Source organism: Passer montanus, unplaced genomic scaffold, assembly GCF_014805655.1.
Source record: "Passer montanus isolate IOZ18808 unplaced genomic scaffold, ASM1480565v1 scaffold7, whole genome shotgun sequence".
In the NCBI taxonomy this organism is placed as follows: Eukaryota; Metazoa; Chordata; class Aves; order Passeriformes; family Passeridae; genus Passer; species Passer montanus.
In genome coordinates, this window is record NW_024372147.1 from 12,370,177 (window position 1) to 12,394,023 (window position 23,847).

The 23,847-nt window shown below is 37.1% G+C and overlaps 1 protein-coding gene across 11 annotated transcripts in view; it reads right to left on the bottom strand.

The window, feature by feature from the left end:
• JAK2 (Janus kinase 2) overlaps positions 1-23,847 on the bottom strand; it is an 84,585-nt gene that overhangs the window by 11,683 nt on the left and 49,055 nt on the right. For all 11 annotated transcript variants that reach the window (XR_005629883.1, XR_005629882.1, XR_005629881.1 and 8 more), the window contains 15 exons: positions 22,651-22,972; positions 20,815-20,934; positions 18,303-18,460; positions 17,470-17,581; positions 15,654-15,840; positions 13,502-13,629; positions 12,864-12,998; positions 11,412-11,499; positions 9,282-9,409; positions 8,370-8,508; positions 6,938-7,089; positions 5,760-5,910; positions 5,369-5,505; positions 3,919-4,108; positions 3,272-3,396 (listed from right to left, as the gene is read on the bottom strand). Coding sequence is in view for 7 of the 11 variants with exons in the window: in XM_039729703.1 (XP_039585637.1) it covers positions 3,272-3,396; positions 3,919-4,108; positions 5,369-5,505; positions 5,760-5,910; positions 6,938-7,089; positions 8,370-8,508; positions 9,282-9,409; positions 11,412-11,499; positions 12,864-12,998; positions 13,502-13,629; positions 15,654-15,840; positions 17,470-17,581; positions 18,303-18,460; positions 20,815-20,934; positions 22,651-22,972 (2,272 nt within the window). In the remaining 4 variants the exon portion in view is untranslated. The remainder of the gene's footprint in view (positions 1-3,271; positions 3,397-3,918; positions 4,109-5,368; positions 5,506-5,759; positions 5,911-6,937; positions 7,090-8,369; positions 8,509-9,281; positions 9,410-11,411; positions 11,500-12,863; positions 12,999-13,501; positions 13,630-15,653; positions 15,841-17,469; positions 17,582-18,302; positions 18,461-20,814; positions 20,935-22,650; positions 22,973-23,847) is intronic.

The window sequence follows — 23,847 nt, forward strand, 5'->3', positions numbered from 1 at the left end:
TACGAGCATAATAATGTAATTTTGTTGCAGAAGTAAGTATGAGATAATTTCTTAGGCCTGTTACTGAAGAATGACTTCTTGTTTTGGAGACATAGATCAGAAAGCTCTTCAACCCTCTGAAGTGGGTGGTCACCTGTTCAATCCTTTCTCTCTGCAAAGACACTTGCCATAGACTTGCTTTTTTTGTTTTCCCACATTCCGCACTGTTTGCCTATGAATGAGCTCCTCCTGGAGACTACCCATATTGCTGTCCTTTAGTGAAGCACATGAATAGGTGAGATAAGCTATTAAGCGTGCAGCATTCCTCATGTAAGAGGTTGAGCAGCTAAAATGTTAGTCCAGTTTCAAGCAGGGAATCAGAAAGCTCTTTTTACCATGAGAAAGTTTGAATGTCAGGAGAAGGTCTTGGCCCTAGCAGAGATTCTCCCCTGATTATCGGAACTTTTCTGTAGATATTGCAGAAGCTAAGTCTTAGGATCTTAAGGTAGCAGGGCACAATTACCAGACATAAGAATATGTGTGGACAACATACCCTAATAAACACCCTCATCCATCTTAGTGTGATGAGGGAGCTGACAGAAGAGCTCACCAAGACCCTCTCCATCATCTGGCATCAGTCCTGGCTCACTGGAGATTTCCCAGACAACTGAAAGCTGTCCAGTGTGACACCCATCCACAAATAGGGCCAGAAGAAGGATCTGGGAAACTACAGGGCAGTCAGCCTCAGCTCGGTGCTTGGCGAGGTTATGGAACAGATCATCTTGAGTGCCATCACACAGAACCTACAGGATGGCCAAGGGCTCAGACCCAGCCAGCATGGAATTAGGAGGGGCAGGTCCTGCCTGGCCAACCTGATCTCCTTTTATGACCAGATGACCCACCTGGTGGATGCAGGAAAGGCTGTGGATGTTGTGTACCTGGACTTCAGCAAGGCCTTTGGCACTGTCTCCCACAGCACTCTCCTGGAAAAGCTGGCAGCCCACGGCTTAGACAGGAGCACTCTGTGCTGGGTTAGGAACTGGCTGGATGGCCGGGCCCAGAGAGTGCTGGTGAGCAGTGCCACATCCAGTAGGTGGCTGGTCACCAGTGGTGTCCCCCAGGGATTTGTGTAGGGCCCAGTCCTGTTTAAGAGCCTTCACTGATGATCTGGATGAGGGGATCGAATATACCCTCAGTAAATTCATGGACAACACCAGGTAGGGGGGGAGTGTTGATCTGCTGGAGTACAGTGGGGCTCTGCAGAAGGACCTGGACAGGCTGGATCGATGGCTGAATCCAGTGGTATGAGGTTTAACAAGACCAAGTGCCAGGTCTTGCAGTTTAACCGTAACAACCCCAGGCAGAGCTCCAGGCTGGGGACAGAGTGGCTGGATAGTGGTCAGGCAGAAAAGAACCTGGGAATACTGACTGACAGCAGCTGAACATGAGCCAGCAGGGCCCAGGTGGCCAAGAAGGCCAATGGCATCCTGGCCTGGACCAGCAATGGTGTGGCCAGCAGGAGCAGGGCAGGGATTGTCTCCCTGTACTCAGCACTGGTGAGCCCACACCTCAAATCCTATGTCCAGTTTAGGAAGGACATTGAGGTGCTGGAGCATGTCCAGAGAGGAACAATGGGGCTGGTGAAGGGTCTGGAGCACAAGTCCTGTGAGGAGCAGCTGAGGGAGTTGAGGTTGTTTAGCCTGGGGAAAAGGAAGCTCAGGGGGAAGGGGGGAAGCTCAGGGAGAAGCTCAGCTCCCTAAAAGGAGGCTGTAGCCAGATGAGGGTTGAGCTCTTTTCCCAGGCAACCACCAATAGGACCAGAGGACACAGCTGCACCAGGGGAGGTTTAGGTTGGACATTAAGAAGAAATTGTTCACAGAAAGGGTGATTGAGAATTGGAATGGGCTGTTCAGGAATGTGGGGGAGTCACCGTCCATGAAGGTTTAAGGAAAGACTGGATGTGGCACTCATTGCCATGGCCTGGTTGACAAGATGGTGTTCATTCATAGGTTGGAGTCAATGATCTCAGATATCTTTTCTAGCTCTGTGATCATGTAATCCTATGTAACGTACTGTTTCCATGTCTTTGATGAAGGTATTGGGAAAAGAAATTTTAAAATATTTCTGGTACATGCCTTGAGGGAGTGTGGTTATATTTTTTATTTTTGTCTCTCTCCCCCTTACTCTCATTTTTTCTTATTTTCTGAAATTTCTAAATATGCAATGAAATCTCAGGTGTCTCTGGTTTGTAATATCTAAAATGTAATTACAGAATAAAACTAGGGAAAGCATAAGCCCTCTTTATAAGGAAAATGAAATATAACAAGAAAGATCAGATAGCAGTTTGTACCACTTTTCAGAATTTTATGAATTATGTTTGCTACCAAATAATTTATTAGAAGTTTGGGTACTTCTAAGGCCTCTGGTTCTGCATACAGAAGTCATGTATCTTTGTTCTTACAGTTTAAAGTAAATTGTTTAAATATACACATGTTGTTATATTATTTTTATAGATGAATGTCTTTTGCGGTGAATGCCCCAAATGTGAGGACACGAGGCTTGACTCTATTTTGATCAAAAGGCTGATTTATTATGTTATATATTATGATAAAATACTGCATTAAAACTGTACTAAAAGAACAGAGAGAGAGGAAGGATCAGAAGGCTACAAAGAATAGAATAGAATAGAATAGAATAGAATAGAATAGAATAGAATAGAATGCAATGCATAACAAAATCCTGTGACTGCTCACAGCCTTGGCACAGGTGGCTGTGATTGGTCTCTAATTGAAAACAATCCACATGGACCAATGGAAGATGCACCTGTGGGACTCCACAGCAGCAGATAGTTATTGTTTACATTTCTTTCCTGAGGCACTCAGCTCTCAGGAGGGGAAAAATCCTAGGAAAGGATTTTTCATAAAATATCATGGTTACAAATGTCAGATTTCTGAAAATTCCATTACAGAATGTCATTAACAGATTGCCTGAGTGAGTATATTAACTCCTACAATACTTTATGTCTCGTCACCTGAGGGAGAAAAAGAGAGTGTATTCTGCCTCAGTCAGCAGATAGACCAGTGTCAGCATCCTGTATTAATATACCCAGAAGTTTTGGGTCTCAACTACATTAATATATTGTTACTTTTTCTTAGAGTTATGTGGTGCTAGCAGCCCAACAGCATTATTGAAGATGCACCGAAATAACCAGTTTTTGTTCATTTGAGACAAATGGGATGAAAAAAGGAGAAAAAACTTCGTTGAAATATGTATATAATTTAGAATGTCCTACCTTGCATATCTGAGATGCATACAGCAAAAGCTTCTTGTGGTCCAGCCTCTCCTTGTGTTTCTGCAGATAATCTCGTAAACTTCCATATGGTAGGTATTCCATAATTAATCTTAGATTCCTACGTCCTTTTACAGCAATAACAAAAAATACAAATGTATTTTTTTCTGTAATTTTCTAAAGAGGAGTTTTTTAACATGAGTATTTTAATTCCTCTACCAGCAGGCATAATAGAAAATGGACTTAATACAAAAATATTAATTTATGATCTATACATCACTATGCAATTTTTCATATACTAATTAACTGCATTTCCTCAGTTTTCATATACTAAAAAACTGCATTTCCACTCAACAACAACGTGGATATGCTTGAAAAATTAATATATCACTCATCAACATCATCTCATCAATACTTCAGTTACTACTGCAAAGGCAAAGTAGAAGTCTGTATGTCTGTGTTGTCAGGATGAAATTCAGAATGGTAAGTAACATCAACTTTTTACCAACGTTACCATCTTCCAAAAAACTTCCTTTGTTTTGTACTCTCTCAGTCCTGGTAAATTTACAACAAGTGAGTGACTGTCATAAACACTTACCTCTCTGAATTTCTCAATATGCATATTTAGGTGTATTCAATGTAGCACATACCTGCACTGTAGCATACTCCTTTGTATTTAACAATGTTATCATGCTGTAGCGATTTAAGTATTTCAATTTCTCTTTCAAAATCCCTAAGGTGCTCTTCTGTGCTATGTTGCAGCTTTTTCACAGCAACCACCTCTCCAGTATTATCCTGCAGCGGGTCATACCGGCACATCTCAACACTGCCAAAATTTCCCTAGGCGACAAATAGAAACACTTGGGAATTAAAAACAAGTCCACATCATTTGCTCTTTGTGTTTCCTAGTGTACAAGTTTGTTCATATATAGAGTGTACTTTTTGTTCAGTGCTCACAGTACTAAACATTAAGGTTATGCGATTAATTATTTAAGTGAAAGGCCACAAAACTTCCCTGAGAGAAAAATTGCAGGACTGAGGGTAACAGTTGCAAAAGAAACATATATTCCATGAAAGGACGCAAACAGAACAGAAAACAAGGACAAGGAAAGAGGGTGATGTCCATCTGTTTTCTCTCCTTTCACAAATTTCCACTTCGCCTGGCATGATACTTTTCCTGCACTTGCATAAATCCCTTTGTCTTGGTTTTTAATTCTGCTCTGTTTCTTTTTGGCTCCTCTCCAATTTCTTTCAATGTTCTGGTTTTGTCTCTTTCTTCATTTATATTGTCTTTTGTGTTCCTTTATGCAGCCATCATCTACCACTCTGCTGTTCTCCCTATGCTATGCTACCACAGTCAACAAACATCTGCAAACAGAAGTACTTCTGCTACTTCACTTTCAGGCTGCTTCATTACTTGAAGCCAAAAGAATACTGGTAAAACCAAATAAAACGGCAAAGAACCATGCTAGAAAAATAGTACTTGGTGAAGATCTGCCAAATATACTTGGTCATCTGTCTAGGTCTGCTTTCACACAGCCAGGCTGCAATGACTTGCAAAACTAGTAACCAAATGCTGATTTCTAAAACCAAAAAGTTCAAGGCCTACATGTATCTTGAAGACATGTATCTTTTGAATTTAGAGGCTGTATATTCAGATTTCTCAGAACATGCATGCACAAAAACACCAATCCTGCTAGTTCTGCATAAGAGTGCTCCAGAGTGTTGTTAACTGAATATCAAGTGTATGTGTGCATCCATCCATCCATCCATCCATCCATCCATCCATCCATCCATCCATCCATCCATCCATCCATCCATCCATCCATCCATCCATCTGTCAGGCAGCTCTTCATTACTTAAAAATACTTAGCCTATTTGAGTGACTGGATGCATTGTGGAGGTTAGCTAATTTTCTTCTAAGAATACAGTGAAAGTAAAAAAAAGAACTAGAAGGAACTGCACGTGTTGCTCAGATGACTGAAATTAGTAACATCTAAACCAGAAATTTCACTGTAAATAATGTATATGGGGTCATCAAAGGATAACTGAAAACCATAGTTATTTCCTAAACTATTACAGAATTTTGAAACATCTTACCTTGCCAAGTTGCTGTAAGAACTTAAGATGTCTTTCTTCAAATTGTGTTGGGTCCCGATCTTCAAACGCACCAGAAAATCCAAGTGCTCCAATTCTCATATTTGGCAACATATCACTTTCTGTCAGTAGCTCATAATCTGAGAGGTAGAAGGAAGAAGGGAAGAAAGGGAACAGAAGGCACAGAGTAGTGAACAAGAAAAGGAAGAAGGTTATTATAGTCATAGCATGTTCTAATTTTGTTTGGCATACTTCAAGCTCAGTAGAATATTGACAGCCTTTATTTCTTTGTAGTAATTTGCAGTACAATGATGTATTGCAAAAAACATACTAGAAAGAAAGTGAACCAATAGGAATCAGGAGTCTTCTTGATCCTGTTGTATCACAAACTCACCTGGAGTGAACAAACTGTTCAAATCACGTATAATTGCTCTAAAAGAAGGCCTGAAATCTGGCTCATAATCCATGCAGTTGTTTATGAGGTTTGCAAGTTCTGTCCAGTTGGGGGCAGGAAGCTGGTGCCTATCTTCATAAAACTGTAGTTTCTGGAATCAAACAGGTAAGTAATTTTACATTTTACAGCTAGGAAGAGATGCAGAAGCCTTAACATTCTCCCCAGAGTAGCCAAAAATTACAGCTCTAAACCTAGACTTGCTATCTCACCAAATGTCCGTATCACCAAATTTCATCTAAGGCAAGGCTGGTATAATTTAGAGTGATCAGTACAGAAATTTCCAGCCAATTACTGGTAGAAGATAAGAGAGAGAGAAATATGAGAAAAATAGTGTCTCCTTTATTGGGAATTTCATAAATTCTCAGCTGGATAGGTCCAGCAGAAAATTCTATTGACCTGTGAACTGGCTGAACTGACAGTTGTGAAAAGCTTTGTGAGTATTATGAAAGAATGTAGGGCAACTTCTGAAATACTTAGATATTTATCAGTTAAGTCTAGATAAACCTTGTAAATTATTGTAAGAGCTGATTAAAATACCTGAGAAATCAAATCAGGCTTTATGGGAAGGTTATAGTACCTTTACAAAAATAATACTACCAGTACTTTTGTGGCATAGTGAAGTATTCTTTCTGCTTCCAAATCAAGAAGCAAATACATATAAATTAATATTTTCATAGAATGTGTTTCTCCTCCATCTCCCACCCCTATCTGAGATAAAAGTTAACAGTACTGGTTTAGCTAAAATAGTAGAATTGTTGCAACACACAAAGTACTGCTGTATTTAAGATGTTCAATTACAGGAATTATAATTAAAATCCATGCACACTATTAGGAATACCTTTTTTTTTGTTTCAAGTGATACACTGCTGCAACAAAGCAACAGAAATATGAACTAGAGAATACTGACAATTCTATACTTTGTCCTCCTAAAAATCAAAATAAACGACATAAAAACAAACGTCAAATCATCTCTTCTGGTTATTACCCACAAGCAAGTATGTCTTTTTCCTACAGTGGTCATAGGCCACACCACTTTACATGCTGATGTGGTTACAACAGCAGATGTTCTGAAGAAGTGTTCAAAGAACTGCTATGACTGCAGACCCAGTAATACTTACTCTTGAAGAATCTAGTGCACTCAGGGGTTTGTCTCCTCCACTGCAGATTTCCCACAAAGTGGTACCAAAACTCCATTTGTCTGTAGCTAGACTTAGTTGTTTGGGATTCTCAATACATTCAGGAGGAACCCAGGGTATTCTCTCAAGAAGAACTGTGAAATCACACAAAGGAAACTTGTTAAGAAGAATAACAATACCAGAAAATTCCGTAGCATAACTGATTTGGTAAAAATTACTTTAATATAGACAGGTATTTCGTTGCAATGTACTTATAATATTTTCCAAGTATTTTTTCCCAGCAAGAAAATCAAATTATGGAATATGGAAAAAAATTGAAATAGTATTTGTGAATCAAAGAGGAGATCCATTCATTTTACTGTAAAATAAGTCCAAAGGTATAAAACTGCCGTAATATCATTTCCATGTTACATTTGTTCTGTGATTTCTCTATTTCCTCCAATCTTACCAAGACTCAATACCTATCACAAAGAACCAAGACATCAAAGAGTAAAAGGTACTTTGTTAGTGGTTGGTGTACTATGGCACAGCAAAAGGCACCATGAAAAGGAATTTTACACTATGTGATTTTTAAGCTATTGCTACTGACTGCAGTAACAAGTTAAAACATGGGATTGTACTGACTTGGATTAGAGCTCCTTAAAATGAGATCTCATAAGAATAATGTAAGCTTCATAATAAAACAGGGAGAATTTAAATAGTTTACTGGCAAATAATGACACTGCATTATGCACAGGCTCTTAGATACCTTACTTCTTTAGACATCAATAAAAAGTACCAAGAAGTGTTTTTACTAAAAAGAAAGACCATAAAAAGAGACCAGAACATTCCATTCCATTAGCATAAAAACCTTGCACAATTTCCATTTAATTTTGCTGTTCATAAAGCACTGGAACAATCTTAAGAGTGGATGATAACCCAGTATTTTTAACATCATCAAGTGGCTCTAATTATTCACCAAGAAATGCACTGAAGATGCTTTATAACTGCCAGTCAGTATTTTCAAAAGTGCATTTGGTTTCAGTTCTGAAAGTTCTTGCAAGCTATAAAAGACTTTATCAATTACAAGACACCAAGTTCAGCAGCTATCTACAAAGGTAATAAACTATATTACATATTTACAATATAATATAACAATAGTACTACCAATGAAAAGGGTTGAAAATTAGAACATCAGGGAAAAAAACCTCACACAGTGGAGAACTGTGGCTTTATGTCCTGTAGCTATCTGCTAATTTAAAAGATACACTCAAAACTGCTTGGCTAGAGATTTAGCAATAATTATAAAATGACACACAGATCAAGGAACTTACTACATCAAAATTAGATTAGATGGTAGTCAACAAAAAACCCATCCCTAAACTTATTTTTCAAGTCAGAAGCACTGGACAAGAAAGTTAATGGAAAGACTTACTATCTCTTGGCAAAACTGTAATACTGATGCCAGGATCACTTAGCTTTATAAATGGGAGGTTTCCAGACTTCCTGTCTTCCTCTCTGATAAGCAAGATGTTTTTTGCACAGACATTCCCATGAACAAGGCCTTTATCTTCCTATAAACAGAAATGCATCTTTTACAAACTGACCAAAAAAGTCTTACTGTTGAAGAGATATTTAAAAACAAATAATGTACAGCATGAGGGAAAGAAACATCAGCAAATAAAATAATGATCACAGATTAAGTTGATCAAATTTCAGGTACTCCACCAGTTTCTCTCAAACTTACAGTTTTCAGCTGATTTTTGTTATTTACCTAAAGTCTGAAACAATTTGACATTTTTTAACTCAGAAGAATACTCATCCATCCACTTAAAATAAATGTAAGAATATTTAAATTCTGTTAAAGGAAAGACTTATCTAGTCACATATCCTGTCTTGAATAACGGCCTTTATGTTTAACTGGAAAGACTAAGATTGAGACCTAATGCCCAAGAAAAATGCACTAGCGGAGTGAACAATACAGTGTTTTCCCTTCCCAGTGGTTAAGTGTTAACACTACCAGGAATGTTCATGTTTCTGTTCAGCATCATGAGCTGAGGTGGGAAGCCCAGAGAGGACTGATTTCTGGGGATGGTGGGAGGTAAAGCATTACTGCAAATGTGTTTGTATTTTATGCTAAAACATAAAGCATTAAAAAAGAATGGACATTCAACTACACTTTGTGCAAGATACAAAGTCTGTCTCTGGGTATCTACTAAATAGCTGGTATATGGCCAATCCATTATCAAAACCCTTCAGAGTTTCAAGAATTCAGGTAGCTCAGCCTTCCTACACACATTAGTCAGAATCACTTGAATTTTGCCATTAACAAAACTGAATCACTTACCAGAAAATGCATGGCTAATGCCAACTGTTTGGCTACTTCCAGCTTCCACAAAATATTGATAATATTTTTGTTCTTTTTCAAATATGTGTCCAAGGATCCAAATTTTACATATTCTTGTACAAGGATGTCTGAGTCACAATGATAAAAAGAGTAACAATTAAAACCAACAACAAAAAATAAAATTTCAGGACAGATTAATGACTTTAGTACTACTCTTCTTTTCATACTTTGTTGGTGATCTAACTATAAATTTCAACTTTTGTGATACCTGAGTACTGCCACAAATACTCTATGCTCTTTATACTTCTTTGGAGTGTGGAAGTTCACCTAATTTCTTCTCAAATACATAGTTACTACACTTAATATTTTAGGGTTAATTATTTAGATTTAATCTTTTACAGATTAGGTAAAATCCAATTCGCATCTTTCCACCCTCGCCTGAAAGCTACAATAATGTAACTGCTGATGTACAGAACTATCAACGTGGTGAATTGAATAACATTCAAGTCATTCACACTTCACAGTTGTTTACTATCTATATTCTTACTGGAAAATGCAATGCTTTATTGACAAAAGATGCTTTGCTTGAAAACAGAGAAGTATTTGCCCTAAAATTGTGTATATGTGTATGACATATGCCTCCATGCAGCCATCCAACAAATAACTCCAGAAACAAGAACTGACATCCTCAGTTCAACACAATAATTTCAAATCACATGACTGAATCCTTGCCCTCAGCTGCAAGATGCTCACACTGAAGCTACTAGTATTATATCTGACTGTAACAAAAAACCACAGATTTTTTAACAAATTCATTTTATAGACAGTACATACTATTTTTTTGCAATTCTGTGAAACAATTTTTATTGAATTTGTACATCAAGTGTGTAAACCATAGAATCAGTAACAGCTGCTCTTCCTATTTCATAATAACTGCCTTGCCTTAAACTGTAGTAAATCTCTTGCCTTCAGAAACAGAATAATTTCTAGAGGACAGCTATGATCTAAAGGTGAAATATGTACCCACGTAACTCTTGCAACAATTTCTTTTCAATTATTAACTTCATCTACCTGAAATTTTACATATCATCTCAGTGTGTGGCACAATTAATAAAATAAGAAACCGCCATGTGGTTGTTTTGGCACAAGTCCTTGGCCAAACATAATGCTGTGCCTTTTCCAGCCTTCTATGAGAGGTAATTTTTGATTACAGAGGTAAATTCTGATTACTGAATCCACCGTCTCTTTTGGAAATTCTTTCTCCCTAATGAGGGTAACCACCTACATAATATGCTCATACAATTATAAAGTGCTTCTTTTATACAAATTTCTAATCACAGGAAAAAAAAGGGTTTTGGGCAAACTGACATTTCAGCCCAAAGATTGAATGAAGAAGAAAAACTGTCAAAGTGAGGTCCAGCAGTCATATTTGAAGACATATTAGCATATGACAACCATCCAAAATTAAGATTTCATTTCAAGATGGTACAAATCTATTTCAGGTGTTCTTAAAAAAATGTTATTTATACATAGTCACAAAGCTGTAAGCTAAACTGGAAAGGCATTCAACTTTTGCAGATAATGCAAACATTTTACTGCTGCTAAAATTTTGTAGTGTGTTTGTTGAATTACCAGGACCTCATATTTTCAGAATGGGATCTCTAAAGCAAACTTCCCGAAGTTAAATTTGCGCTCATGAAGTCAGCACATGTGGAAAAGGGCAGCAATAGCTGTTTCTAAGCGCAGTAAATGAAGATTTTTCTGGGTAGCACAGCACCTCCCTTTCTAGCTAACCACAGCTGATACAATGTAAGGCTGCAATTTTTCTGGCACTTCAAAAGCTCATTCCAGAGGCGTGGCAAAACTGATCTCAGACAGAACAGACATTACAGAGGTTACTATTCACACTGTCTGTACTTTAAACAATTTTTCCCTTTTCTTTGTTTTTTACTATTAACTAGCTCTCAGACACCAAGGCTAATACTGCTGCAGCATGAACACATATTAGCTGTCCAGCTGGTGTTGAGCTTTTGTTTTGCTTGTTTTTTCCCTGTTTTTATCCAAAACCAATGTCAAACTCTAATAGAGACACATAAAAATTGGTAAAAAAAAGAATTAATTTCTACTTACTCTCTTCTCCACAAACACAGACGCCATAATTTAACACCAAATGTTTGTAAGAAAGCTGGCTCATCATACTTGCTGCTTCAAAAAAGGACTTTTTGGAATGAAAGGGAGAGATCAACAAAGAAAATATATCAGTAAAAACAAAGCCCCAAAATCCTAATAAATTTACTAAAACAATTTTTTTAAAATATTTCAACTATCTCTTTGCAAAGACCCTACGTAACATATTTTATATTGTTTGTTGTTGGTTTGTGTTTGGCAACTGTTTCTTGTGTGGTTGCTTTTTGCTTCAGTTTTTTTGTTGTGGAGGTTTTTTTCTCATTTTCTTTTTCTAAATAACTGATATTGCACATTGCAGATAGGTTAACAACCTCTTTTTCTCTGGCAGCAAGTATATCTCAACATTATTTAAAAAAAATTTTTTTTTTCAGTGTCAATTATCTAGGTAAATTGAAGGCAAATTCATCATACACTATTCACTTTCTAATTTATTCTGCCATAATGCACTATTCAGTTTCCAATTTATTTCTTTGTAGCACATTATTAAATTAAAAGACAAAAATTATTATGTAATTCATCCACTATTGCAAGACCTTTTCCAACTTTGTCAGGAAAGTTTCAAATGTTTTTATTGCTTTCTTTATTTTTTTATTCTGTTCAGTGGCATCTCCACCTACACTTGCCTGTGTACTGATTATTCACCCAACAAAGTGAAGTGAAAATGAGAACATTTTCTTTCAGGTGAATATTTTTGTTTCTGAACTCTGAACTTTTAGTAACTGACTCATACTTTACAATATAAATTTATTACCTATGTTATCAAAAGCAGTATTACTATAATAAACACTACTACATCTTGTGAAAGTCTTTAAAATTCAGTTCTCACATACAGGGCTTGATTACACATCCAGTTTATTAGTTTTTGCACAAAAGCATTTCAGGTCTGCTAAAAGCGTCACTCAAAAACTGAGAAGGCTCAGTGATTATGGGTGAATCCATGTATGGCAAGTTTTCCTCATACATAAATATTTCTGATTAGTTGATTTTATTGGAAAATCTGAAGACAGTCTACCCAGAGGAAGAGTTTTTCCATAAATTGTCCCTCATCTGTAAATAACGAATTTACTGGTTAAGACAATCCTGTGACCATACCACCCCTCCTCTGGTACTTTAATTGTATAAATTACTTGTTTCCAGACCTCAGTGGGTAGTTCTGAATTCTCTCACAGGTAGTGGGAACAGGGAAAACAAAGTACACAGGTGTACTTCCCAAAGCCAGTCTCAAATCCATACTCCCAGTGCCACAAGCCTAAGTATGAGCTTGGTTCAACATGCAACCCTCTACCACACAAATACTCATTTATGAACTAAATGGGTAATGCTCATGAAAGTAAGAAGAGTAATGCTCAGCATAGCATGGACAAATGATATATAGCAGTCAACAACCACACCAACCTCAGAGTAGTTTCTGTGCACTTTATCCAGCACCTTTAAAAGAACTTCAGTTTGATGGAGCTGGCCATAGTCTCCCACTTCTTTCCTTACACCTTTGAAAATCTTAGTAAACGTGCCTTGTCCAAGACTCTCCTCCTAAAAGGAAGGAAAGATAAACACAGAAAAAAAAAATCAAAAATATCTGCCTGTTTTAAAAGACGTCTTTAGAAACCCTGCCCCTGCATAAGCATGTGCAAGTCTTTAGAGGTGTGCTGGCTGTAGAGACCAGTTGAGAAGGAAAGGAAGCAACTATATCAAAATCATCTTATATTATTCCTTGTTTTTTATTGATTACTCAGGGATCTCAGAAAATAACTTGCTGCAAGAAGCAGAGAGGAAGCAATTCCATTAAATATGCATTTAAACATCTCTAGAATGAAATTACTGTTATTGCAGTCAAAAAAATACTTCATAATTATTTAAAAAATAGTTATTTGCATTACTGAAAAAATAAGATAAATTATTTTCCACAACTCTAAGGAAAGATTACAGCAAAATCTCCTAGCTCAGAGATTCTTTTAAACACATGCTGAGGTTTTTAAAACTTGGTGTATATTAAACCCAACATCTGCAGTAGAAAAAGCAACAAACTGACTTACGAATATCAAGTCCTCATTACGAATTTTGTGAAAAACCATCTGATTGACATTATTGTGTCTCTGTAGCATAGGTGATGAAGGTACATCAGAAACACTATTGCTTCTGAAGACTAGGAGATTTGATTTATCTGGGAGAAGAAAGAGGGAAAGGAAAACCAAAGTAAATTTGTAAAATATAAAACTAAACCAATACTGTTTCAGAAGGATTGCTAATGAGGGACTCCCGATTCAACACAAACAAGATATCACATTGAGATCAGTGTATTTAAAAAGCCACACAGCATTTAACTGAAATCAAAGTCTGATATTTTCTAATCAGCAAAATCATGTAAGTTTACTTATGCGTTTTATGTTTCTTAAGTACTCCTACTTTTGATAAACACTCTGAAAATATTCCTACCTCCTTTCACATTTTAACTGCTGCACTATTTGTAATAACAACTGGGGATGGAAAAGGTAAACTACCTTGTTTTACAATACAAAGTATTTGTATTATAAAAGAGCAAGACTGATACTAAAACTAAATCTGAAAAGTATGTCTTTGTGAGTATCTGCTCACATCCATGATTATATTTATTCAATAATTTATCATTCTGATCCATAGAAATTTTTATTTTAATGGACTAATGTTAAAAATTTGTTCTCTATAATGTGCATACATATTTACTTGTTACATCATTTTAAGGTTTTGAATCCATTGGCTATTTTCAATCAAATCTGAGAGAAGTAAAATTATATCATACAGTCTGTTCTGGCAAGTTTGTCTTTAAATAAGAACTTTGATAGAGACAAAGACTGTACATAGTACTACTTAGAAGGGCAGATATTTAAAGATTTCATAAATGAGAAAGATATTAATATCAAAGGTAGGTAAAAAAATAAAATCCAAATACAAGAAAAATCCCCTCCTCAGGCAGAAGCCTTATTCCATGTGTATTTTTTCAGTGTTAAAAAGGAGCTGAAACAACACTTGCAGATTTGACATAGCTCAGCTAAGATCAACAATGACAGAAATTCAGTGATATTGTTGGTTCCATTGCCTATGGAAGTATTCTCAGTGATAAATAATTCATTTAGTAGCTCTTTCCTTCTCAAGACATGAAAACACTTGATGTAAGAAGAACTGCTGCCGCACAGAATCCACTGCAATTAAGAAACCAGTTTTGCTTTTAATCATGAAACTGGTTACCATGATTACTTCTGGAAGATATCTTACACCAAAATTTTGCAGACACTCTGACTGGAAACTATGACTAAGAAGATGAATAAATAGGTCCGTGAAATTAAAAAAAAACCACACAAATGTATCACAGAATCACAAAATATTTTGAGTTGGAGGGGACCCACAAGGATTACCAAGTCCAACTCCTGGCCCTGCACAGGACCATCCGCAAGAGTCACACCATGTGCCTGAGAGCACTGTCCAAACACTTCTTGAACTCCCTCAGGTTAGTGCTGTGACCACTGCCCTGGGGAGCCTCTTCCAGTGCTCAGCCGCATTCTGGGTGAAAAAGCTTTTTCTAATACCCAACGTAAACATCCCCTGACACAGATCCAGGGCATTCCCTTGGGTCCTGTCACTGGTCACTACAGAGAACAGAGCAGTGCCTGCCCCTCCTCTTCCCCTCAAGAGGAAGTTTTAACTCTTGATATCTCTTTTATTGTGGCAGCCAGAACTGTCCCCAGCACTCGAGGTGAGGCTGCCCCAGTGCAGAGCAGAGCAGGACAATCCCTCCCTTGCCCATCTGGCCATGCTGGGCCTGATGCCCTCCAGGACAGGGCTGGCCCTCCTGGCTGCCAGGGCACTGCTGACCATGTTCAGCTTGCCACAGACCAGGACCTCCAGGTCCCTTTCCATGGCATTGCTCTCCAGCAACGCATTCCTCAGTCTGTCTGTACATCCAAGGTTGCCCCATCCCTGCTGCAGAATCTGACATTTTCCTTCATATAAAACTTCATATGGCTAGTGACTGTCCCATTCTCTAATTTTCTGAGGTCTCTTTAAAGGGCTTCCTTGCCTTCAAGGGTACCAACAGCTCCTCCCAGTTTTGTATCATGCACCTACCTGAGAGTCATTTAGTATTAACTTAAATATTTTAAGTCTTTAATCTAGAAAATAGGAAACTTTCTGCTTAGAAATAATCTCTCTTACCTTTTGGTTTTGGAGGACAGCATTTGATGAACTGGAAAATTATGCTGTCTGAACGGACAGTTTCTGTCTGGTAACAGGTCAAGAGATCCTTAAGATTACTAAAACTTCTCTTGGTTCCACTAAGATTATATTCTCCATTCTCATTCTTCGTAATTAAGCAGTGCTTATAATCTGTAGTATTGTCACGCTGCAGATAATGTTTCCATTAAAAAGGAAATGGATTAAAATTTAGTATTTGAAAGCTTATCTAAATGTATAGCGCTCTACTAATTAAAGAAAGGATGCTTCAGGAAAATATGATCATAATTTGTTATTTTGTTCTCACTATGTAATATCGATTCTGAGAAAATATGACTCTACTCCCATCACTGGAACAAGCATGTTGATGCTAGAGAAAAACAAATGTTAATGAAATCTGAAAAGATGGAGCTGAGAAAACAGATAATGGATCCTAGGAAAAATCCTTCAGAGCTATTAAGGAAAGCTTATTCACCCTGACAAGGGGTTACGTCAAAACAAAATTTTGTTGGAAGCAATATCCCTAATGCTTACACTCTGTGTTTGTTTGGCAGGCATTTGGAGATCTCAGCTGTAGTTCTGCTTTCATGTAATCTCCAGCACAGTTATACAAAATTACTTCCTGATACGTGTTTTTAATATGCACTGAATTATTTTCACAGACTCTTGAAAAGATACCATTAAACATTTTTAAACAAGATGAACTCTTAACAGTGCTTTTGTGGTCCTGTATCTCAATCCTGCAGCAAATGTTCTAACCAATTCTGAATATAAAAAGTCTTCCAATGACTTGCACAAGTCTCAGGAAAAAAAAAAAGTTGCAGTAAAGTCACTTAAAGACAATGGTAGTCTTCTCTCACAAGGTTGACTCTCACTTTGCCTCTCTAAGCTTGTTCATGAACCAATTTCTTTGTCTACAAAATTCCCTACCAAACATACTTCATTGACTGAACATAACATTTCTCCATTCACACATCAGCATTATTTGGCCATTTTCAGAGATTTACCTATCTCTGACATTATTAGCAAACTTGCTAGCTTGCTGTATACCAGCAGGAAAATTCTTGTATTACCTTCCCTAGCTAAAAACACAAAGGTAGCTCTGCTAATGTAATTAAAGAGAAATCCATTCTTGAAACAACATCATTTAATTATTTAACAGCAATAATAAAGCATTATATTATCACTAGCTGTGATGTCAGAGAGAAGAGGTACATCGGGTTCTCTGAGAACCATACGCATTTCCAGGGTGGCTTTCTCTCTAGTTAACAACAGATATATCCAGGAGATTTGTGTTGATGTAACAGCTGCCAAACAATACGCAGACCTGGGGATGAGGACAAGACCCAAACCCAGAAGAACCTGTGAAGGAGGCACTCTCAGATTGTCAAGGCTGTACACCCAATCTAATGAAGCCCTACTTGTGAGGGGGTATGTGGAAAACCCAGGGAAAAAACTCAAGTAAAAACCCCCAAACATTAAAAAAATAGAAAACCAGATTGCTCCATCTCCCAAATATTTATCCCAACATCACAGTCCCAAGATCCATGTCATTATCTCCAGAACTCTTAAGCTCACTTCCCTTGGTCTCCAAGGCATGTGGCATATGCATTAGCAATTCTGTGTCAACTCTGATGTTTCTCACAAGACCCTGAAAATTGGCCCATCTGACAAAAGTAGCTATAGAATATACATACTAGACAAACATTCTGGAGGGGAAATTCAGAATCATTTACTGAACATCTCAGGCTCAACATCATATCACAACAAAAATTAAATAGGCACTAAGAATACAAACCTCTATAGCAAAGGTAAGGAAGTATTTTTTAAAATCTTTAGGACTGCAGCGAAGGACGTAGAAACCAGTCTGATTACCTGCTTTCTTCAGTTTACTGATAGCAAAGTCCATGCTGCAGTAAAAAGAAAATGTTTAATATTGCATAATTGCAAAATACAGAGATAGAAGATGTTGATTAATGAGCAAAATTAACAAATATCTAATAGAACAAAAATTAAAACTTTCAATTTTATTCAGCTTTTTTAAAGATAATCTCTTTGTCCTTTATTTTCCAATATATAGGGTGATTGCTTATGTAGAGAGCAGCATATTAAAATGTTTTGATACTAAAGAATCAAAATTATTTATCCAATAAGAAATGTTAAGGGCTAAAAAGGATATTCCCCACAGCTTATGATATGATTTTCAACATGTATTATGAAAGAAGCTATAATAAAATTACCTAACAAATAAGCTTAAATTAGCAAAACATTTGTGTGGGTGAAAAAGGTAGGTTTAACCAGAAAAATGGCTAACAAGAAAAAATAGCAGAAATAAAACAACATTCATTATTATAAGAACGAATTTCCTCTTAAACAAGCCTTGCTAACTCACTATTTCTATCCATATCAAGGAAGGATCTTTCCACTTAATTTTTATAACGTGTCACAAATGCACTGTATTTTACAAAGAGAAAAATAAGAGGAAAAATATAAGGCATTTTGTGTTACATAAATGCAGAAAAAAAAAAAAACAAACCCATTTAAAAATGCCTACCACAGTTCACAATCAACTAAAGCTCATCTTCAAAAAAAAAAAAAATTCAATTGTCACATTACTAAAAAAATACTTACAAAATTGGCCCATGACAGTTGCTTTGGATATTTTCAAGGACTGATGGTGGTGCTACTTCTTTACAGAGATAATGATGGGCATCCGCTGTTAATCTGTAATATCCATCAATTAATGATACAAAGGAGAGAGCTTCTCTTAATGACTGAAATTCAGCCTCCTGTTCAATTGCCAGAGAACAATGTGGGGCAGGGAGGGAGAGAGAATTTAAATTTTATAATAGGCAACAAAAAAATTCCTGAATATGCTAATGCTATAAAAGATATGCATATACGCACACATTAAAGGCTGAATAAAAGCAGTTTTAAACTGATGTTTGTACATTCTGCCTTCTTGTCATCATTCAAAGCTTTATAGCAACCTTCACTGTTCAAAATCAAATCCAAACCAAAGAAAACAGAGAAGTTGTGGATGCCTTATCCCTGGAACAGGCATTTGAGCAATCTGCTCTAATGATCTGTGTCCCAGCCCATGGCAGGGGTCTTGGAACCCAATGATCTTTAAAGGCCCTCCCAACTCCAACCATTCCATGATTCTGTGAAATCTGCCCCCCAATAAAACAAGCAACTCTTAGTCTAAATAGATGAAACAGCAGAGAAATGCCAGTATGAAAGAGCATTTGAAAGGGAAAAACAAGTAGATAGGTACAAGTCAGCATGCAGACACCTACTGCACTGCCAATACAGTCTGTTTCTCTCCCTAAAGGAAAGCCTTCACTTATCAAAAATTTATAGGTCCGCCCTTCAAGCAGAAAAGAAAAATCTCCAGGAAAGTACCTGCCTGAAAACTTAACTACTAGTCAGCAAAAACTAGCACCCTCAGCTGGATCACAGACAGAAGATGACCATTTACTACTATGAAATCAGGTACACTGGATAGGAGCAGGGAGAAAAATCAGGTGGTTAAAGGAAAATGGGTGTAAAAAAGGTCTTATGCACAGTATGATTAACAGATAAAAGCAGGGAAAAATTACATTAATATGCAACAGCATATTAATTGCTGCAAATAAAACAAAATCAGAGAAGCATTGTCTGAGTCACCCTAGATTTCATTCAGCAGTGTAACCCAACAGAACAGGCTGTGGTATGCGTTTGCCTGTGACACCAGAGACATACTTAGCTGAACACAATTATTTGCCAAGTTCTTTGCTAGAGAACAATAGAAAGAGCTGGTGTTTTTGAGGAAGTGTCAAGAATTTAGAGTCTTCAAACTCCTTTTTAAGAGGACCATGACCTGGAAACAACTGCAGCCCTTAGTGCAGACCACGGTGAGGCAGCTGTGTCTCTGCAGCCCATGGATGTTCATGGCGCAGCAGAGATCCCGCTGCAGCCCATGAAGAACCTCATGTCGCAGAAGGAGGATGTGCCTCAAGGAGGTTGTGACCCCATGGGAAGCATGGAAATGTAGGTGTTGGCTGGACTTGTGGCCCCATGAACCACTATGGAGCTGTGGAGCAGCCTGCTCCTTGAGAACTGCACTTTGTGGAAGGGACCAACACTGAAGCAGCTCATGAAGAACTGCACCTTGCGGAAACAATTTGCATTGGAGAAGTTCATGGAGGACTGTCCACCATTGGAGGGATCCCTTGCTGGAGCAGGGGATGAGTTGGGGAAGACTGAGAGGCAAGGACAACATACAATGAACTGACCACACCTCCCATTCTCAATCCTCTACACTGCTGAGGGGAAGGAAGTAGAGAATAAGGAATAAAGGCCCAGGAAGAAGGGAGGGGTGGTGGGAAGATGTTTTTTAGGATTTTTTTATTCTCCTTACCCTACTCTGAAACAAATTTGGTTAACTTCCCTGAGTCAACTCTGTTTTGTCCATGACGGTTAATACATCTTACTTTATCCTTCTCTTGACCCACAAGCCTTTCATTACATTTTCTCTCCTCTGTTCAAGCTGAAGAGGGGAGTGATTAGAGCAGATCTGGTGGGCATCTGCTGTCCAGCCAGGGTCAGCCCACCCCACAACTCTGTGATAGCTATAAAGCCTGACTCAAGTGCAAGGTTTTAGGTTCAAGTAGAAAACTTTTTACATTTAGGTATAAAATACTTTCTTAAGATCTTCTTCAAAGGATTGTACACAGTAAAAGCAGTAACATTAATTTTGTCCTGATATTTATTTTGTATCATCATTCTTCAGAACATTTTGAAGCCTTTTTCAATGTGTTGGTCTCTAGCAGACAGCTTATCAGGACACCATGGAAACAGCACACTTGAGAACTGAAACCATGGACTCAGGTTTAAGACTAATAAACAGAAGAACAAATCTGCGTAACAGAAATTTTCCTCAGATATAAATATCTATTTCTATTTCATTTCAAGCCCATAGCTTTGAATGCAGAAGACTTTTAGTGTTCTGATAACACCCCTTACATTGCTGATAGGTGTTTAGTTTTATCGCACACTTAATTAACGTGGTCACAGATTATACAATATTATGCATACAACAATCACACAGCCTGCTCAAAGCAGTATCTATTAGAAAGAACAGCAACCAAAGTAAACAGACCAGATTCTTGCTGTCTTGTTTGTGAATGGTGACAATTCTTCTCTCACTGGAGCCTTCTTGGCTTGCTTGTTTAATGCTGACATCAATGATATCAGGAAAATCACAGTATGTTTGTAAATCCTGCAACAAATATCATATAATTTCAGTAATTACATAAAAGTCAATTAAAAACCCTCACCTAATTGCAGCATTGGAACTTCTGCAACTCCAAACTTGTAAGCCAACAACAAAGAGGATTATAAAACCTTAAACATGCCATTACAAGTAAATAAAGGATTTTTTGCTTTATTGAATCATCACTAGAACATAAATTGAAGAACAGAGAGAGATCCAGGAACCATGAACAGAAATATCTACATATGGGCTTGGGTTTTTATAACTGCAGATATTTCTTCACTCTGTAGTATTTTATAAACAGTGGATCATTTTGATCACTTTTTTTGAGAAGGGTTTGGGGGTTTTTTTGTGAGCTTATTATTGGCATCCTGATTAAACAGTTTTAGAAAGCCTGTTAACTATACAAAACGTGGTAACTTCATTCAGAGTGATACAAGCTGCAAATCTGTAGTTGGAATGAAGAAAAAGTGTAAGGTTGTCCTCTCAGTCCCATCTACTTGTTCATCTAGTTGGTGAAAATGTAAACTTGCAACACAAATTTCTTCACAATCTACTCCACATATGTCATTACATACAAATAAATAAAAGTTATTTTTAGTTCAGTATCTAAATGATAATTCATCAGTAAAGTTTACTGAAATGAGTTACAATCATGTTTACAAAGAGCCATATTAATTCAGTTGGTTTTCAAAACCAACTTCATAGTTTCTTTACCAGTGAAAATATATGCAGTGTCTGTCAATAATAGAATGATAATATTTTTAATTGGGAAAAAATAATTTTGCAGTCTTTATTAAAAAAACATGATTTATTCAAACACTATGCTTACTAAAGGCCTGGTTGCCAAGCCTAAAGAGCATTGTATGCATACACTCTGTACACCTATAACTGGAAATTGCAGAATCTGACATTTATGACAGATCCTGCCAGAGCAACTTGCATTTACAGGAAAATTAGGGAAGGCACAGGGCTGATACATAACAACTATGAATGAAGTAATTGTCAATCTACAAATATTCTAAGAACAGCATACCTCAAAAAAATATGGGCATGTAATCAAATTTACTTTTTGCAAAGTATTGAAAAAAAACACTAGCATATAGCATTTTTTACAAATTATTACAGCACACTGTAGAAATACAACTTTTTTGTACTTTGGTCTTTTCTGCTACATATTATGAATCAAAATTACCCAACCAATGTAATTATTTTGTAAAAACACATACTCCAGTTTGTCTTTAGTTTTGCCTTAGGATAACTCCCACACTCTCAATGTACACTGCTTTGAGTTTCTATCAGGTTTTGGTAAACTCATCATAATGAACAGTCATGATGGGAAATCTCACACATATACAAAATAATACCGAAAAATAAAAGCGCAGCAGTACATGATTACTAGCACTTACAGGAACCACTAAGCACCTAATTCCTGAAGAAAGACTATAGGGACTCCACACAGATATCATTTTAAATTTGCTAACTGAGACACTGGTAGGTGTCTAACTGCAGCAGGAAAGAGGTACAGGAGAATCTGCCTCTTGTTTGGAGTCCTTAGGTCCCTGCTTTCAAAGACGATCTGGGGAATTTCTGCATTTTATCTACACCTGGGTCATTACATTTCTACATTTTTTATATGTCATTGTGAAGTAAAATTTGCCTACCAAATTTGCTTACTACTCTGTTCCATAACAAGTTATCAAAATAATTTTTTAAAATTACCTGCTCTCCAAGTGTCTCACAGTCTTTAAGTTTTCCTCTTGAACACTGAATTCCACCATTTCCAGTTATTACAACGGTTGCAAAACTTTCCTCTCCAGAAGGACCTCCACCAGGTTCTTTTACTTCAAAAACCTCTGAATAGAAGGCAGGCTGAAGGGTTTCCAGATTTATGAGATACTTAAGTTTCAAGTTTCTGGCAGTAGCTTTGCATTGGCCAAACTGTTGTATAAATTTGCGGAACCTGTACCTTATTCTTTTTCGTGTTAAAATGTGGTAGTCTTGGATTTTCGCTCGCACACACTTAGGTAAAAACATTTTGTAGCTGTGAATACATAACCAGACAAAAAAAGCTACTAATTTTATCCATTAAATCCAGCAAAGATAATTAGCTCTGTGCTAAACAAGTCAACATTGAAAACATCTTTTCCTCTAAATGTACTGTTATTTTTACAACTGTAGGGTAACAAAAGATCCTTAGATCTGTAGTATGTTCTTTCAAACAGAGCCCCCTGTCTTCTTCGACTTTCCATTTTTTCCCCTCATTCAATTGCAACATAAACTACATAATGCATTTTTCACAAATTCAAAAATGTCTGTTCTTTCATTAGTGAATTTCTAAGGTAAGGCAGCACAAGTTACAAAATTGCTTTGTTTGGTGTAGAAATTGTAAAGAGGATACTGCATGGCAGCTACATGGATAAAGGACAGATTTCCTGGCTGAAAATACAGGTGGTAGAATACAAAACCGTGGTTGGTTGTCACTGAAGTTCCTATGTCAGGGACAGAATTAACTCAGTTGCAGTAGAAACTGATAGGATTGATACACCAAAGTGAGTTGATAAACTCAAGAAAGTTTAGCAGAGATCTGCCCAAGATGGTTTAAGAGCCTGGAGCACATGACATGAGAGAAGAGGCATATGGGAGCTTGATTTGTTCAGCCTGGAGAAAAATAGGCTCAAGTATGGTGTTCTATTAATTGTCATCTAATAATGTGAAAGGACAAGAGAGGATTATCAGAATCAGAGAGGAGACTGATTAGGAACAGAGAAAATCTTTCACAATGACCATGGTCAGGCAGAGGACAAAGGTGCACAGAGTTACAGGGAAATCTCCATATCTGGACATTTTCAGAACTTGACTGGATGAGGCCCTGAGTCACTTCATCTAACTTTGAATTTGACCCTGACAGGAACAGGG